The following is a 19,779-nucleotide window of genomic DNA, read 5'->3' on the forward strand; positions in this document are numbered from 1 at the left end:
AAACGCCATGCTGAACCATGGAAATGGATGCATAGTCTATGTAGAAATTAAATTTACTTCCAACTTTAGGTACGCGAATTTTGTTGTTCATCCCAAATTTACTCTGTAAGGATATTATTTGTGAATGAGTATATTAGTATGTAATGGAGCATACTTATGCCTCTGAAGATGTTTCTGCAAGATATTCAGTTAACATTATGTAATATTCTTACTGCACACTTCTGTCGAATAAATATTGTTTTGACTGTTGGTTCATTGCTCAGTTTTTGGCTTTAACTGTGATACACATTGTACCTTCTTTTTAACTCAGTATGACACTTGAAACTCATATACATAAATGTTCCATTTTCCTTAGCACTTTTATAGGCTGGAGCATTTGAGATTTAATCAACTGTGTCAGGCAAATACATTACTCTAAACCATGGAAGGTTTTTGTGTATGTGTTATGGTTAATATCTCATATTTCTTCCAGGATAACAATATTTGCCCTTGTTTCAGTGTTTCAGAGTGCATCAGTTACACAAAATCCAATTTGACTCCTCTTTATGTTCTATGGGATTTCAAGAACTGGACTATTATTTTGTAAATGTTGGATCTCTTTCAGCAATCTTTAATACCAGCAATATAACTTACAGTGTTTCCAGGGATGGATTAGGTAAAACGAAATAAAGCTGTGAACCTTGTGGATCACTGATACAGCACTTTGCTGCCAAAAACTGCCATATTTCTATCTGTGATTAATTTCATGTGTATGATGAAGTAATATGAAAGCAGTTTGATTTATGCCAGTTTGCTGCATAAATTCTGAATTTGTGCACTACCAGGCAGTCATGTACTTGTTGTAATTCCTCTCTTTTTTGTGGAACAATTTCATGTAACATAAAGAACTTAAAATTTTAAATTTCACCATTTCTAGTTTTTGAAAGCAGGCAGCTGTATTGCATGTAAAAAAGAGAGACCACTCAACATTACTAAAATATGTTCAGCTAAATCAAAAATAAAATAAAAAAAAGACATCAACTGCACAAATAGCTCTACATCTGATTTGAAGTAAATACATGTTCTTATACGGAACATTTTTGTTTGAAGTAATTATATAACAGTGAGAAATTTTGAAGATATATTGATATGGAGCATGATGTAGTGATTTTTCTGTAACATAGGTTTTGGAGATGCAACTACAAGTCCAGCTGCTGTTTCACGGAGAAGGATAGCAGCTACAGTTCCTGCACAAGACCCGTATAGTTCCTTCACTGCTGGTTCAACACTTGATATTGTGGAAGAAACAAAAAATAAGCAGTGGAAGAGAATACTCTTGTTGATTGTTGCCATTACAGTTCATAATATTCCAGGTCTGTATGATATTGATTGTATTTGATGACTTTCAATCTTTCAAGTGTATATTAAGGTTAGTGTGAAAAAAGTTCATACAAATGGTCATAGTTTTCACTAAGTTATTGTGTTATATTTATAAACAGATTGACTTGTTCCTCATCATTTAGAGAGGCCACAGTTATACTCTGTGGAACATATAACCGACATCCTGCAGCTGTCCAATTTATGTGTGCTTGTTTCAATTGTGTGTGCCTCTTATTCTTTGCTTACATTGTTTTCTGTATTTTTCTTCCTCTTTTCTCACTTTTTAAATTCTTTTGTTACCTGATCACTCAACATTTCAATATTTACTTTACAGATCGTTCTTGCAGGTTTGCTTCTGCATTTCATCTTCCTCCACTACTTTAGGTAAAAGGCGCTTGCATTATGTTGAGGGTTACCATAGTTCCTATTTAATTCTTGCCCTGGTGAAAACACTAATCAAATGTATGATTAGGGAGTTTATTCCTGTAGTGTTTGCTTTAAAGATAACCTTTTTGTTCCAGGATTGCACATGTGTTGTGTTGATGTGTTAGAGTTTAAAATAAGATGTCAGTGAAAACTATCAATTATTGACAAAATTAGTTAATTGGATAGATAAAAAAAATTTACTCACCAAGCAGTGTGCAGCACACATACATAAAGGATGGTTGTAATTTGCAAGCTTTTGGAGCCAGTGGCTCCTCTTTCAGGCAGAAGGAGAAGGAAGAGTGGTGAAGGGAAAGGACTTGAGAGGTCTATGAAAAGGGGTGATTTCAGGAAAGTCACCCAGAACCGTGGGTCAAGGGAGACTTACCGTCACACGAGATGAGAAGGAATAAGAATTGCACAAAAATTTCTATTTATATTCCATTTGTAGTTTATGGTATAACATACCAAGATAATTCATGCATGATCATTGAACAAAAAAGTGAACAATCTTACAATCTGTTGGATCCAGATGCACTGACAGAACTCTTCCAGGCACTCCCTGTGCCCATTCCTCCTCATGTGGGTTTTCAGTGCACACAATGTGCTGTAAGGCTTGGCTATCACTTGCTCCAATAGTCCAACTCTGTAGCATGTTGCAGAATATCTGCATTTTGAACTATGGTGAGATGGCAGACTTTTCCTTAGCTACAGGGTCGTTTTCATCCATTGATCTTTCTTTGCGCTCCAGCTATTGCAGACTAATTTCAGTGGGGAGTGGCCACAGATTTGCATTTCAGTGACCACTTTCCAGTGTTGATACGTCTGCTGACACGGACAATGGTTGATAGGAGACTGCGAAGGTGGATAGTTCAAATGGGAAAGTGGTTGCAATACAGTCAGCAGGTCTTCTTTGAACAGCCCGATTGTGATGGTGGACAATATCACCCGTGCTGAGCTGCCTCAGATTCCATTCCTCAGTTTAACACCCTGTCCCTTGGTGGAATAACAAATGTTGCTTGGCACTCAGAGCCAGGCATCAGCTTTGCAGAAATTCAGACACCATCTAATATAGAAAACCTTTGTGCTTTCAGATCTGTGGAGGCACAAGTGAGACAAGGGATTAATGAATGAAAGACAAAATTCCAGAAGAAATTTGCAGCTTCCACAGTGCAAGATTGGGCCTAAATAAGGTGAAATTCAGGCAAGAGCAATACTCCTCACCTTATGGCTTTGTTGAGAAATGGGACCTTTGTGGACACACCTAAAGACGTGGTTGAGGTTTTAGCTGAACACTTTTTTACTGTCACTGCATCATCCAGACAAATTCCTGTGTTCGTGGTATTCTGGTGGTCTATGGAAATGAGGAAACTCCACTTCTTTTCATGTAAACAGATCTACACTCTTCCATTCCCCTTGTGGAAATTGCAGTCAACTGTTCCACAGCCACAGACACTGTTCCAGTACCTGATTAGTTATATATGCCGTGCTCTGTCATCTGTGTCCGCACCCAAGGTCAAGCTTCTGTCTTGTTTCAGTAAGATCTTGTTTGGTGGACAGTACCCCACAACTTGAAAGGAAGAGTATCCCAACCCTAACAGGTACCAGCAAGAGAATGTCCTCAGCTGTTCAGCTGTTTCCTGGATAGGGTTTTCAAAGTGCACCTTCTGGAACAAATTACAAATTATGGTGCAGAGTTATATGGCATTATGATGACATTGGAGTGGATTCACAGGCATTGCAGTACAAAGTTCATTGTGTGTTCTGATTCTCTCTGTGCACCATAAGCAGTCCACCAAATATGTATGGCAGACAAGTCAGTGTAGCCCATCCAAGACTGCTCACAGCAGCTCTAACGAAGTGGCAAGGATGTGATCTTTTGCTAGGTACCTGGGCATGTTGGGATAAGGGGAAATGACATAGCCAACAAAGTTGCCAAAGATGGTGGTGTATGTATGTGCCAACCCTTCGCATTCCATTATCTCGTTATCTTACAGATAAATAATATCTCAGTGGGAAACAATGGTTGGAGGCGGTGGGAAACAAACTGTCGTGACTTAAATCAACACCCCAGCCACGTCGGACGTTGTGCCAACCTCACTAATGGAAGGAATTGCAGCCCACCAGACTGTGCATGGGACATAGTCCTTTTCACACTTGGTTTCTTCCTCCAGCAGGAGGAACCATCACTGTAAGTGTGTGGTGTCACTTTGGGTCCAGTATATTCTGGCTGTGTGTGTCTTATATAGTGACATCAGGGTAGTGCTTGGTTTGGCTGGAGATATATCCACCAACCCCAACAGTCACTGCCACCAATGTTACACAGGTTCCCTGGAGTACTGGAGAGAGGAGGCAGACTTTAAAGCATTCTAAACCATTCTGCATGTAGGGACAGCCTTCAGCCTCTCCTCACAAAAACAGCATTTTGACTTTTTGCCAGGGAATTGATGATTATGATGTTGTGCACCCCACATCCAAAATGATAATAACAATAATAGTAAAAAATGAACTTAAAATCAAATGCCTTATAAATAAATTCCAGCCAGGAGGAGTATCCCAGCCAGGAAGTGCTGCAGGTTAGACGGAGGAGAGGGGAGTGAGGGGAGTGGTGGTGAGGGGAGGGGGGTAGTGGAAAAGAAGAGAAGTAAAAAGACTAATTACAGTCTGTGAAGGCTTCAATATTATTATTATTATAAGAAATTATCCTCCCAACCTTGTACAGAAACAAATCTCTTGTGCCTTATCTTTCCAGTCTCCCACCACCTCCCAAAGACCCACCATCCAGCCACAGAAGAGCATTCTCCTCGTAACTCAGTACCACCCAAGACTGGAGCAGCTAAACTACATTCTCTGCCAGCATTTTGACTATTGCTCGTCGTGCCCTGAAATGAGAAATGTCCTGCCCACTATTCTTCCCACCCATCCCACAGTGGTATTCCGCCGTCCACCAAACCTACACAATATATTTGTCCATCCTTACACAACCCCTGCTCCCAGCCCCTTACCTCATGGCTCATACCCCTGTAATAGACCAAGATGCAAGACCTGCCCCATACATCCCCCCACCACCACCTACTCCAGTATGGTCACAAACATCACCTATCCCATCAAAGGCAGGGCTACCTATGAAACCAGTCATGTGATCTACAAGCTAAGCTGCAACCACTGTGCTGCATTCTATTTGGGCATGACAACCAACAAGCTATCTGTCTGCATGAATGGCCACCGACAAACTGTCACCAAGAAACAAGTGGACCATCATGTTGTTGAGCACGCTGCCAAGAATGACATCCTTCATTTCAGTGACTGCTTCATAGACTGTGTACTATGGATCCTTTCCACCAAAACCAGCTTTTCTGAACTGCCCAGGTGGGAACTTTCCATGCAATACATCCTGTGATCCCATAACCATCCTGACCTCAACCTTCATTAGTCACTGTCCTAACCCCTCCAGCCCCTTCCCTGTTCCCATTCCAGCATTACACAGCTGCATTCCACCAACACACACAGTATTTTTATTTCTCTCCTTTTCCACTACTTCCCCCACCTGCTCACCACCACTCCCCAGCCCTCCATCTAACCTGCAGCACTTCACTGTCCGCCACCCGTACCACACTACCCCTTCTCCTCCCCAACCCAGCCTCCTCCGTATCCCCACCCAGTCACCACTCCCATCATGCACTGGTGCTGCTGCTTGCAGTGTGGTTTCAGTTGCCTGAGATTGCAGTCGTGTGTGAGTTGCATTTGTGTGTGTGGGTGGGGGGGGCCTTGGGCTCGCCCGCGGGCGCGAGTGCGTGTGCGTGCATGTCATCTATTGTTGACAAATGCCTTACTGACCGAAAGCTTTATTTGTGACAGTCTTTTTGTTGCGCCTATCTGCGACTCAGCATCTCCACTATGTGGTGAGTAGCTTTTCTTTTCATAATATTGTTACATTTAATCTGGATTTACCATTTTTTGATAGTTATGGTTAGTGTTTTCAGCCAGGGAATGACTCGAATAAGAACTGGGTGTATAAACTATGGCAACCGACAACCTGGAAGTAAACAGCAGTTATCTAAAAAATATTGAAGGAAGAGGCAACTCAGAAGCAAACCTACAATGTCTGCTCCTTACATAGTACTTTCTTAAACATACATACATATTGAACTGCATTATTTGTTTTTGCATAGTACAGGACCTTATTCATCATGAAGATTTACTTGAAGGTGAATCACATGGCATAGTATATTTGGAAACATCCACTCCAAATAAACACCATCAAACTAAGTATTTTTTATATATTTTTAGGGTAAAGGGGACCACTCACTGATAAGCAGAAGTTTTGAATCATTGATAAGCCCATGTGCACAAGTGAGCGCGCGCACACACACACACACACACACACACACACACACACACACACACAGAGTCTCAAAAGTTGCAGGCCGAACACAGGAAGAATGTAGATGCTCAAATCATTACAGGCACTGGAAGCTGGCTGAAGCTGGAGATAAGTTCAGCTGATATTTTTACGTAGAACCTAATGATGTTCTGAAAGGATAGGCTAAATACAGTTGGTGGTGGCATGTATGTTGGTGTTAGAAGTAGTTTATCTTGTCACGAAATTGAAGTAGGTAGCTCCGGTGAGCTGGTATGGGCAGAGGTCACTCTTGGCAACTGGAATAAAATAATAATTGGATCCTTTTACCGACTTTCCAATACAGATGATACAATTGTTGAAGATTCAAAGAAAACTTGATTTTAATTTGAAACATGTATCCGACTCATACAGTTATAGTTGGTGGTGACTTTAATTTACTCTTGATATGCTGGCAAAAATACATGTCTAAATTGAGAAATATGCATAAAACATCATCTGAAACTGTGCTAAATACATTCTCTGAAAATTTTTTCGAGCAGTTAGTTCATGAGCTCACGCAAATAGTAAGTGGTTGTGAAATTACACTTGATCTCTTAGCAACAAATAATCCTAAACTAATAACAGGCATCAAAATTGATACAGGGATTAGTGAACACAGGCTTGTTGTAGCGAGGTTGAATATTATAACACCCAACTCCTCCAATAATAAACGAAAAATATACCTACTCGGAAAAGCAGATAAAAATTCACTTGATGCCTTCCTGAGAGACAATCTCCCCTTCTTCCAAATTAAGTCTGCATGTAGACCAGATGTGGCTTGAATTCAAATAAATACTGTCAGCAACAATTGAGAGATTTATACCAAATAAATTAACAAATGACTGAGCTGATCCTCCTCGATACACAAAATGGGTCAGAACACTGTTGCAGGGGGGAAAAAACATGGCAAATTTAAATGGACACAAAATCTCCAAGATTGGCACAGAATCTCAGAATTTAGTGCAGACTTCAATGCAAAATGCTTATAATAGTTTCCACAATGAAACTTTGTCTCAAAACCTGGCAGAAAATCCAAAGAGATTCTGGTCATATGTGAGGTATGCTAGCCGCAAGACACAAGCAATGCCTTCTCTATGCGGTAGTAATAGAAATACTATTGATGACAGTGCAGCTGAAGCAGAGTACAAAGCACAGCCTTCCGAAATTCCTTCACCAAAGAAGACAAAAGTACATATTCCAGAATTCGAATCAAGAACAGCTGCCAACATGAGTAACGTGGAAGTAGATATCCTTGGAGTAGTGAAGCAACTTAAATTATTTAACAAAAGCAAGTCTTTCAGTCCAGACTGTATACCAGTTAGGTTCCTTTCAGAGTATGCTGATGAAGTAGCTCCTTATGTAACAATGATATACAACAGTTCGCTCGACGAAAGATCCGTACCCAAAGACTGGAAAGTTGTACAGGTCACACCAATATTCAAGAAAAGTAGTAGGAGTAATCCACTAAATTACAGGCACATATCATTAATGTTGACATGCAGCAGAAGTTTGGAACACACTTAGTATTCAAACATTATGATTTACCTCGACAAGAACAGTCTATTGACACACAGTGAACACAGATTTAGAAAACATCGTTCTTGTGAAACACAACTAGCACTTTACTCACATAGTGGTGAGTGCTATTGACAAAGGATTTCATATGGCTTCTGTATTTCTAGATTTCCAGAAGGCTTTTGACACTGTACAACACAAGCAGCTTGCAGTGAAATTGTGTGCTAATGGAATATCATCTCAGCTATGTGACTGGTTTCGAGAGGTCACAGTTCGTAGTAATTGATGGAAAGTAATTGAGTAAAACAGAAGTGATTTCTGGCATTCCCCAAGGTCCTTCGCTGTTTCTTAACTATATAAATGATTTGGGAGACAATCTGAGCAGCCATCTTAGGTTGTTTGCAGATGTTGCTGTCATTTATTGACCTGCAAAGTCATCAGAAGATCAAAACAAATTGCAAAACGATTCAGAAAATATATCTGTATGGTGCGAAAATTGGCAATTGTCCCTAAATAATGAAAAGTGTGAGGTCATCCACATGCGTGCTAAAAGGAGTTCATTAAACTTTGGTTGCACAATAAGTCTGTAAAATCTAAGGGTCGTAAATTCAACTAAATACCTGGGAATTACAATTACGAACAACTTAAATTGGAAGGAACACACAGAAAATGTTGTGACCCCGAAGGCTAACCGAAGACTGTGTTTTATTGGCAGAACACTTAGAAAATGTGACAGATCTACTAACGAGACTGCCTATCCTATGCTTGTCCGTCCTCTTTTAGAATACTGCTGCACATTGTGGGATCCTAACCACATAGGATTGACAGAGTACATCGAGCAAGTTCAAAGAAGGGCAGCATGTTATGTATTATTGCGAAATATGGGAGTGAGTGTCACAAAAATGATGCATGTTGGGGGTGGACATCATTAAAACAGAGGCGTTTTTTGCTGTGGCGGAATCTTCTCACAGAATTGCAATCACCAACTTTCTCCTCCAAATGCGAAAATATTTTGTTAACGCCAACCTACATAGGGAGAAACGATCATAATAATAAAATAAGGGAAATCAGAGTTTGCATGGAAAGATACAGGTGTTCATTTTTTCTGTGCGCTATACGAGATTGGAGTAATAGAGAATTATTGTGAAGGTGGTTCAATGAACCCTCTGCGAGGCACTTAAATGTGATTTGCAGGATATCCATGTAGATGCAGAGATAGATGTAGAAATGCAAGCACAAACAAATGTGCACGCACGCCTGTGCCATTACAATTTGCTGGCTATAAAAGCAGTGCTGGTGCTGCGTTTCAGCAGGTGGCCTAGTTTATGGTGGGAGTTGTGTCAGGTGGGATGCGTAGAGGGAGAGATAGGTGAGAGGCAGGGAGATGGCTTGTGGCTGATGCTGGCTAGTGGCACAGAGGGAGGCAGTCAGTTTGCTGACTAGTAATACAGAGAGAGGGGTGGCAGACATACAAGTCAGGTATGTGTTACAAGGTTGTAGGAGTTGGTGGATTGCGGTACACACTGAAGATGATGCAGGAACATGAAATGGGAGGGAGTGACAGGACAGGGCAAAGGGAAACTGTTGGGTGGAGTGTGTGGGGATGGTGGATTACCAGAGATTGAGGCCAAGATGATTACATGAGAGAAGAATGTGTTGCAACGATAACTCCCATCTGCATAGTTCAGAGAAGCTGGTGGTAGAGGAAAGGACCTAGATGGTCTTGATTGTGAAGCAGCCATTGAAATTGAGTATGTTGTGCTCAGCTGCGTGTTGTTGCCAATGGGTAGTCAACTTTGTTCATGGCAACAGTTTGACAGTGGCCATTCATCCTGATGGACTGCTAGTTGGCACTCATACCAACATAAAAAGCTGTGCAGTGTTTGCAACAGAGTTGGTTTATGACATGGCTGCTTTCACAAGTGGCCCACCTTCTGATGGGATAGGATAAGCCTGTGACAAGACTGGAGTAGGAAGTGCTGCATGGATGGATTGAGCAGGTCTTGCACATTGGTTTACCACAGGAATACGATCTCTTTGGCAAGGGTTTGGGAGTGGGAGTGGGAGTGGCATAGTGATGGGCTAGGATGTTGTGTGGGTTGGGTGGGCAATTGAACACCACTTTGGTAGGATGTTTCTCATTCCAGGGCACACTAAGAAATAATCAAAACCCTGGTGAAATGTGTGGTTCAGTCGGTCCAGTCCAGGGTCATATTGGCTGATGAGGGTGCCTATGACTGTGCTGTGAATTTGTTTGTATACCTTCTCTTCAAAGGAAAGGTAGTTTTGAGTCAGGATATAGCTGGTAGGGTGTATAAGGAATGAGATCGTGGGTTTGGGTGGTGGTGGAGACTTGCTGGAGAAAGTTGTTATTATCTTTGGTGTGGGAGGCTAGATTTCTGGCTGTTGGCTGGAGGTGTTGGTCAACAGAAGCAGAGGTTGTTTCAGCAGGAGCAGAATAGCCAGCTACAATGGGGCACCCAGGATTGTTGGATTTTAGGGAGCATGGAAAAGATTGGTGTGCAGGTTGTAAATAGGGTTGGAGGGGGGGGGGGGTAGATGGGTTCAGGGAAAGGCCAGAGAAAACCTGTGAATTTTAGTAGGGGTCAGAGGTGATATTATACTTCTAGGATGGGATCTCTATGGCCAATCTTCTAGGCAGAAAAGTCAAGAAAGTTTGCAGAGGCCTCTTCAGTCGGGTAGTCACTGACTCATCACAACCCTGGTAGAGTCTTTGTCTGCAAGGAGCATGATTAGGCCAGGATCTGCTGTGTATGGGTATCCTTTCATCTGTTGTAAGGTTAGTGTTCTTAGAAAGAGACATGGGGAAGGATGGTGAGTCTAAATTTGAAGTAAGGAATTCCTGGAAGTTCACCAGTTGCTCCCAGGATGTGGTTCTATCCATGGACACCCAACCTACTCACGGTGAACCACCTCGTCAACCCCTCACAGTACCCAGCCCCTGCCTAGCTGACTTTTCCAATTTACAATGTCCTCCAAAACTTCCTCCCAACGCTCCACAAAACCCAGAATCCAAGCAAGCCCAAAACAGTGTTGTTAAAATTTCTACCAAAAACCTCCAAAGGCCTCACCTTATGCACCACACTCCAGTGTAACCTTCTTATTATTCTTAAAACCCTACTTGCCTTCTCCTGATCCCCACAGTGAAATACTCCCATGCCACCAATCCCGCCAACCTAATCCCAACATTGGAACTTACCACTCCCAGTTCATACTGACTTCCAACTGTGACCCCCTCCCCCCACTTTACCACATCATACTTGTCACTGTAGTTTCATGCCCATGGATGGCCTTGCTGCTATTGAACACTATCTCTCACCATGTCCTTCAGACTCTGAACCCCTCACATCATTCTTTGTACACCTTACCTACTATATCCTGACTCACTACTACTTTTCCTTCGAGGAGAAGGTATACAAACAAATCTGTGGCACAGCCTTGGACTCCCACATTGCACATTCCAATGCCAATCTGTATGTGGGACCATCCAGAGGAAACCTTTCTAACCTCCCAAAACTCCCACCCCTAGTTTGGTTCAGGTTCATTGATGATATGTTCATGCTCCGAACTCAGGGACAAGACACCCTACCCCCATTCCTTCACAGCCTCAACATCTGCTCGCCATCCACTTGGCCTGGTCCTCCTCAACTCAATGTGCTACCTTCTTGGATGCTGACCTTCAGCTCTCTGATGGCTCCATTCACACATACACATTTAACCAACTAACCACTAACAGGACCTGCATTTTGACAACTGCCATCCCCTCCACACTCAAAAGTTCCTCCCATACAGCATAGCCACTCATGGACGCTGTATCTGCAGTGATGAGAACTGCCTTAACCAGTGTGTTGAATGTCTCAGCAAGGCCTTCACAGGCAGGCACTAACCTCCAGACTGAGTCCACAATCAGATTTCCCATAACATATCCCCATGCACCTCCGCCCCTCCCAAGAATCAGCTAAAAAGGAGTGCCTCCGTTGTATGAAAGAGGACTGGAAGATCTGAACCATATCCTTCATCAGGACAGATTATCTCTCATCATGCTCTGAAATGAGAGACATCTTACCCAAGATCCCCCCACCACCACTCTTCCCAAAGTGGTGTTCCATCACCCTCCCAACCCACACAACACCCTAGTTAATCCCTATGCCATTCCCACTCCCAGTCCTAACCCCTTGCCACATGTAGAACATCTAGCAAGACTTGCCCAGACACCCATCCAGCACTTTCTAATCCAGTCCTATCACAGGCCTATCTTACCCCATCAAAAGGCAGCCCATCTGTGAAAGCAGCCATTTCACATACCAACTCTGTTGCAAATGCTGCACAGTTTTTATTCTGATATGACTAACAACCATCTGTGCCCCAGTATGAATGGCGACTGCCAAAATGTTGCCAAGAAAAAAGTTGACCATGCAGCGGCACAACATGCAGCTTAGCACAACATACTCAGTTTCAGTGGTTGTTCACAACCTGTACCATTTGGATCCTTTGCTAAACCACCAGTTTCTCTGAACTACGCAGATGGCAGTTATCCTTGTTACACATCCATCACTTCTGTAGTTATCTTGGACTCAATCTCCAGTAACACATCATCTCTGCACACTCCACCCAACACTTTCCCTTTCCCCTGTCCAGTCACCCCTCCCAATTCATGTCCCCACGTTATCTTCATTGTGCACCATTCCCCACTAGCTCCAACAACTGTGCCTCACCTCTTCTTCCCACATTCCTATCTGGCAAACCAACTGCCTCCCTCTGAGCCACTAGTCACCTATCCCCTCAACCCTTCTCCCTGCCTCTTGCCTCCCCCACCCCCCAGTCCACCCCATCTTTCACAAATCCCCACCACAGTGTAGACCAGCTGGTGAAACGCAGCACTGGCACTGTTTGTCTAGACATGTAGGGGCCTAGGTGTGTGTATGTGGGGGGCCAGGGTTGTGCACACGCACACATTTTACTCTAGGTCAAAAACTGATTCTTCCAAAAGCTAGCAAGGTTTATTTCTTTCTGTGTGTTCCTATCGACAGCTCATTAAAGTATTTAGATTCTACCAGAACTTTCCTACAACATTTATTTATGACATAATTAATTTTGACAGATCAGCTTTCAATTCAAAATATCATGAAAGAGACTTTCTGCGAAGCCACTATCAAAAAGTATTACAAGGAGAAACATAATTGGATTTCTATGTTTCTATTCCCTTAGTGATCCAGATAGGTTAGAAAAGTTAAAAAGGGAAATGGATAGGTTGAAGTCAGATGTATTTGGAATTAGTGAAGTTTGCTGGCGGGAGGAATAGGACTTCTGGTCAGGTGAGTAGACGGTTATAAATAGAAAATCAAATAGGGGTAATGCAGGAGTATGTCTGTTAACGAATAAGAAAGTAGGAATGCAGGTAAGCTACTATTAACAGTATAGCAAACGCATTATCGTACCCAAGACAGACACGAAGCTCACACGACACCGTAGTACAAGTTTATATGCCAACTAGCTTTGCAGATGATGAAGAGATTGGTGAAATGTTTGATGAGATAAAAGAAGTTATTCAGGTGGTTAAGGGAGGCGAAAATTTGATTTTGAGGAGGGACTGGAATTTGATGGAAGGAAAAGGAAGAGAAGCAAATATAGTAGGTGAATATGGACTAAGGGAAACAAATGAAAGGAGAAGCCACCTGGTAGAATTTGATCATAAGGGACCTGGAGGGACTAGAAGGTTTCTGATTGATTGTATAATGGTAAGACAGATTTTGCAGGCAGATATTTTAAGCTGTAAGACGTTTTGAAGGGTATATGGGTACTGTTTATGAACTGTAGATTAAACCTGAAGAAATTGCAAAGAGGTAGTAAATGAAGGAGATGGGATCTGGATAAGTTGAAAGAACCAAAGGCGGTTGAAAGTTTCAGAGGCAGCATTAGGCGATGATTGACTAAATGACTACAGCAAGGGAAAGGCATATAGCAGAAGTTGAATGGGTTCCTTTGAGAGATGAAATAGTGAAGGAAGCAGAGGGTTAAATAGGTAAAAAGATAAAGTCTAATAGAAATCCTTGAGTGTCACTGGATATATTGAATTTAATGGATTAAAGGAGAAAATATAAAAATGCAGCTAATGAAACCGGCAAAAGAGAACATAAACGTCTAAAGAATGATGTCGACATGAAGTGTCAAATGGCTAAACAGGAATGACTAAATGATAGATATAAGGATATAGAAGTACACATCAGTGGAGGCAAGGTAGATATCATCTGTAGGAAAATTAAAGAGGTCTTTCTACAAAAGAGATGCAGTTGTATGAATATCGACAGCTCACTTGGTGCTAAGAACGGAAAGCTGAAAGGTTGTGAAGGACTTTATGGAGCGACTACCCAAGGGAAATGTACTTGAAGTTGATATTGAAAAGAAAGAGGACATAGGTGAAGATGAAATGGGAGATACGATAGTGCGAGAAGAATTTGACAGACAACTGAAAGACCTAAGTCAAAATAAGGCACCTAGAGTGGATGACATTCCATCAGAACTACCAATATCCTTGGGACACCCATCCGTAACAAAACAGTTCTGCCTGTTATGGAAGATGTAAGAGATAGGCAATTCCAATTCAAAGAAAGCATGTGCTGACAGGTGTAAATATTACCGAAGTATCAATGTACTAAGTCATGGTTGCAAAATACTAATACAAATTATTTACACAACAGTAAAAGATTGGCAGATGCCGACCTCAGGGAGGATCAGTTTAGATTCAGGAGAAATATAAGAAAAGACTAACGTATGTTCATAGCTTTTGTAGGGTTAGAGAAAGCTTTTGACAGTGTTCACAGGAATACACTATTTGAAATATTGAAGGTAGTATTGGTTAAACACAGGAAATAAAGGCTATTTAAAACTTGTACAAATACCAGATGGCAGTTATGTGAGTCGAGGGGCATGAAAGGGAAGCAACGGCTGAGAAGGTTGTGAGACTGGGCTGTAGCCAATTTCCAGTATTACTCAATCTGTACAATGAGTAACCAGTGAAGGAAACCAAAGAATATCTCGGAGAAAGAATTGAAGTTCAGGGAGAAGAGAGAAAAACTTTACAGTTTGCTGATGGCATTGTAATTCTATCAGAGACAGTAAAGGACTTTGAAGAACAGTTGAATGGAATAGACAGTGTTTTGAAATAAGAATATAAGATGAATATCAACAAAAGCAAAACAAGGATAATGGAACATAGTCGAATTAAACCAGGCGATGCTGAAGGAATTAAATTAGGAAATGAGACACCAAAAGTAGTTGTTGAGTTTTGATATTTGGGCCGTAAAATAACTTTCAATGGCAAAAACAGAGAGGATATAAAAGTTTGTTAACATCAGATGTAGTTTTTTTTGTGTGTGTTAGGAAATCTTCTCTGAAGTTATTTGTCAGGATTACAGGCACACACGGAAGTGAAATGTGGGTGATAAACGTGTCAGACAAGAAGAAAACAGAAGCTTTTGAAATGTGGTGTTTGTTACGGAAGAATGCTGAAGTTTGATGGGTAGATCATGTAACCAAAGAGAAGGAACAGAATAGGACTGGGGAGAAAAGAAATTTGTGGCATAATGTGACTGAAAGAAGGGATTATTTGATAGGGCACATTCTGGAACATCAAGGGATCATCATTAGGAGCCCAAGTGATAAATGCAATAAGCAGAAGTTATTTGAAGATGAAGAGGCTTGCACAGGATAGGGTAGCATGGAGAATTGCATCAAACCAGTCTTTGGACTGGCTTTACAAGCCATCACTGTATAGAAACATGTAAGTGGAGTGTATGAATATCTACATGATGATGCATGTTTACATAAAAGTACTAACACTGTGGGCTTTAGTAATTGTGCAATTCAGGCACCAAGCAGTTGGACACACTAAATCCATTTATGTCCATACTTTGCTGCAGACAAAACACCTTTGGCACATTTTTCACAAGCTTAGCAAGCTTAGACTCCTACATTTCATAATTATTTAGCAAGGTGTTTTGAATGTGACTGAACATTAATTATAAAACTTGTTTGTAACCTTAATCCACAGTGATATTCAATAAATGTTACCAAACTACACATTGATATTAACTTTTCACATGTTCACCTCTGGAACAGAATAAGCTGTCAAGCACAAATGTTTTCAAAATGTGCTTTCAAAACTGGTTTCATTAATCCCGAGCATATTTACTCAAATCAAGCTGATAAATATTTTTATGGGTCTTTACTTTTATGTTGTGAGAAAGGAAGTTTAACTCGTGGATAGTTCAGGCCATTTTTCTTCCTAGTATTATAATATGAATCTACTGTTATGTTCAAATTGCATCTGGTTCTTCATGACAAACTTCATAAGGGGATAAATGTAATGTTATCCTTCCTGTTGCCAAGTGTTGTCTGTCAGTATTTTAGATGAGTGCTTACACATAGTGTATTCTCACTTCTAGACACATGTAGCAAAATAAAAAAATAAAAGTTCTTTATCTTTTGTGTAAAGTATTAGTTGACCCACAAAGCCCGAGACAGTCGTCATCCAGTCCTTCATGCTTTTTCATCTCCATAACATCCAGTGCAATTGCACTCTTTCTTTTCTTCTCTCTCTCTCTCTCTCTCTCTCTCTCTCTCTCTTTCTCTGACACATGATGAAGGAATTATCGAAATGGATGATTCATTCAAAAGAAAGAGCTTCACAAATTGAGCAAGTCAATAATGCATTGGTCCACCACCAACCCTAATCAAACAGTTATTTGGCTTGGCATTGATTGATAGAGTTGTTGAATGTCCTCCTGAAGGATATTGTGCCAAATTCTGTCCAATTGGCAAGTTAGCGCATCAAAATCCCGAACTGAGTGGAGAGCCCTGCTCATAATGCTCCAAACATTCTCAGTTGGCGAGAGACCTGGTGACCTTGCTGGCCAAGGTAGCGTTTGGCAAGCATGGAGACAGGCAGTGCATGCTGCAGGCATTATCTTTCTGAAGTGTAAGTACAGGATGGCTTCCCAAGAACGACAACAAAATGAAGTATAGAAAACTGTCGACAGACTGCTATGCTGTAAGGGTGTTGAGGATGACAACCAAAGAGGTCCTGCTATGAAAAGAAATGGTACCTCAGACCTTCACTCCTGGTTGTATAGGGCTATGTGGTGGGTGGTAGTCTGATTGATATCGTACCACTGTCCGGGGTGCCTCCAGACATATCTTCACTGGTCATTGAGGCTCAGTTCAAAGCTGGACTCAGACCTGAAGACAATTCTATTCCAGTCAGTGAGACTCCAGGTCGAATATACGTCTGGGTACACAGTGGACAGCAAGTGATTCTTTCCACTGATTTCATGCATTTTTTTGCAAGCACCCTTCACAGTGCTTGACAGTCCATGCCCGTGAGTACAGGAGTGATATCTGCCTGGTCTTGGATTAGCTGTGGTTGTTCCATTACATTTCACCAAAAGGTGACTTGGGTAGCTTTAGAAGGGTTGAAATGCCCCTGATGGAGATTTGTTACTCATGTGACATCCAATTACTAGTCCATATTAAAAGTCATTGAGCTCTCTTGGCCGATACTTGGTGTTCGGATACTTTTGATCAGGTACTATATGCGTGGTTCAGTACAATAATTCACATACACATATTTTACGAATGTTGACAGAAAATATTAAATTGTAAAAGTTTTTAAAAACATTTATATTTGTGTATTTTATGCCGCAGTGTCATCACCACCACCATTATCATTATTATTATTGTTATTATTATTATGGTTTTCCCATGGTAACTGGCACAAAGCTCAATCTGCAGACACCAATTGCAAGTTTGATGTCCTATCAGGAATGAAGAAAACTTAATTACTTTCATGTGCTAACTCCCTCAGATGCAATGTCTTCTTTCCTTCTTTTCTTTCTTTAATTATCATTCTCTTTTTGTTTTTGTTTTTTAATTCAGCAACAGAACCGAAAAATTTTACACTACTATTTTTTTTAAAGTAATCATCTAATTGTAACTTCATGATATTCCCACAATATTTCACTTCAGCATGAAACATGAAGTACATGTAGTGAATAAGCATGACTGGTGTGGTCGAAACACTGATTTACTTTATACAATTAAATGCTTAGCAACTATGGTCCAAGTACTCTGATTCTATTGTTGAACCAGTCTAAGAACACACTTGTAATCTTCTGCAGGTATTGTGTTGTTGTGCTGCTTGTAAATTCCTGCAGTGGTGTGGCCAGTTCACTGTGCAGAGATGTGGGGTGCTGAGGCCACCACATTTGTTTCACAAATTTCTATCTTCGATAACTTGTATTTGAAACCACACTACTCTTTAAATTTATCTTGGATGGAAGAAATATGTTGTCTTACATAGGATTGTGTGAGCTGTGAATATTGTCACACCACATATTTTTTATGTTACCATTCAGCCATCTTACTAATCACTTAGATACACCACGATGTGTCTTGTAATTGGAAATGTTATATGAGTACAGGTTGCTATCTCTGATACCCTTAAATTATCGATTAATATCTGTTGAATTATCATCCAACAAAGCCATATAGTTGTGATAAATAACTTCTTGTTCACTGCAGCTATATCTGTGCTAAAAATCAGAAAGTACTTATCTAATTTTTGACATGCTACTGAACTGATAAATAATGCTTCTTCTCATATGTGAGTATAGTAATCTATCAATTACAATATACCTCATACATTACACACACTCAGTATAATTTGAATCACAGTTCTCTTTAGAGTGACAGTTCAGCTTCTTTTCGTGTTTGTGACGTAATGCTGGTCTCAGTACTTGTCGTTCTATGTGCACAGCACATCTCCCAGGCAGGACAAGATGCCAAGCCACCAGATATCACGAATTGTAATAAAACAATAAGCTATTGTCATCCTGCATTGCAGAAGTTCTGTGTCCATCTACAGCAGATTTCATTCGTAAACAAGATAAAACTCCCAAACGGAACGCAATTATGGATTCACTATTCAAACTAAAAAAAAAATGTGTTTTTACGATGGTGAACATTGGATTCACATTCAGGAGGACACCCATTGAAATCTGCAATTGGGCAGCCAGATTTAGGTTTTCTGTGATTACTCTAAATTGCTTCAGGCAGATTACAGAATCATTCTTTTGAAATGGTATGGCAAATTTCCTTCCCCATCCTTGTAACAGACCAAGCTTGTTCTCTGATTGTGATGACCTCGATGTCAAAGGGGCAGTACATGCTTAGTGGGTGATAGATGAAACTGTGATGCGTGGTTGCTACAGTGTTCAGCAGGTTTAGAGGAAAGGAAAAGAAAAATTATGAAGTCCAGCACCAAACAAATTCTATTCAAACAGTTACCACGCTTTTAATTAATTACCGTCAAATAGATATCATGGTACAGACCTTCAACAAACAACACTGACTGAATAGTCAGCTGCAGAGGTAAGTTCACAGAGAAGTTAGTTCAATGTCTCAGAACACCTGTTATTGCACTAAAACCAAGAACAGCTTTTTATTACAAACAGCAAACAGTAATATTTAAAGGGAAGCATCAAGACAACAGCTTTCAACAGGCAGTTATTAAAATCGGTGATCATTTAACGCACAGATACAATCGGCCAAATGCGCTGAAGTTTAGAAGAATTTACTGAAGTTCAGAAGAACTTCTCATATGCAGTTACCATTAATTATAAAAACCACTTGTCATTACATTGAAATCAAAAGTACAGATACAGGCAAAGGTAACTGCTCATAGCCACTGTCTCCAAACTGTGCTAGTATGGCCACTAACAGAAACTACTTGGCAGCACAGACAGTGACCGCTTGTGAACCAGAAGCTCCACCATCATCATGCTTGACCATTGGTTCCCACACCATCAAAAGCCTCGAGCCACTTGCACTTCCAAAACAAATTCCAGTTCCCCACCGACCTCACTGATGACAAAGGCTTCCCACCTCGCACTTTTATTGCTAACGAGTGTGCCACTCACGAGGTCCATAGTAAAGAGGCGAGGACGATCCCAGAGGGAGGAAATCAATTGACTATTGAGCCCACATGGCTAAGTGGCAATCAT

General features: G+C 40.9%; 1 protein-coding gene across 4 annotated transcripts in view; it reads left to right on the top strand.

Moving 5' to 3' along the window:
• LOC124607076 (zinc transporter ZIP11) overlaps positions 1-19,779 on the top strand; it is a 436,282-nt gene that overhangs the window by 73,514 nt on the left and 342,989 nt on the right. For all 4 annotated transcript variants that reach the window (XM_047139249.1, XM_047139250.1, XM_047139253.1 and 1 more), the window contains one exon: positions 1,164-1,352. In XM_047139249.1, the coding sequence (XP_046995205.1) occupies positions 1,164-1,352 (189 nt within the window). The remainder of the gene's footprint in view (positions 1-1,163; positions 1,353-19,779) is intronic.

This window comes from Schistocerca americana, chromosome 3 (genome assembly GCF_021461395.2).
Source record: "Schistocerca americana isolate TAMUIC-IGC-003095 chromosome 3, iqSchAmer2.1, whole genome shotgun sequence".
NCBI classification, from domain to species: domain Eukaryota; kingdom Metazoa; phylum Arthropoda; class Insecta; order Orthoptera; family Acrididae; genus Schistocerca; species Schistocerca americana.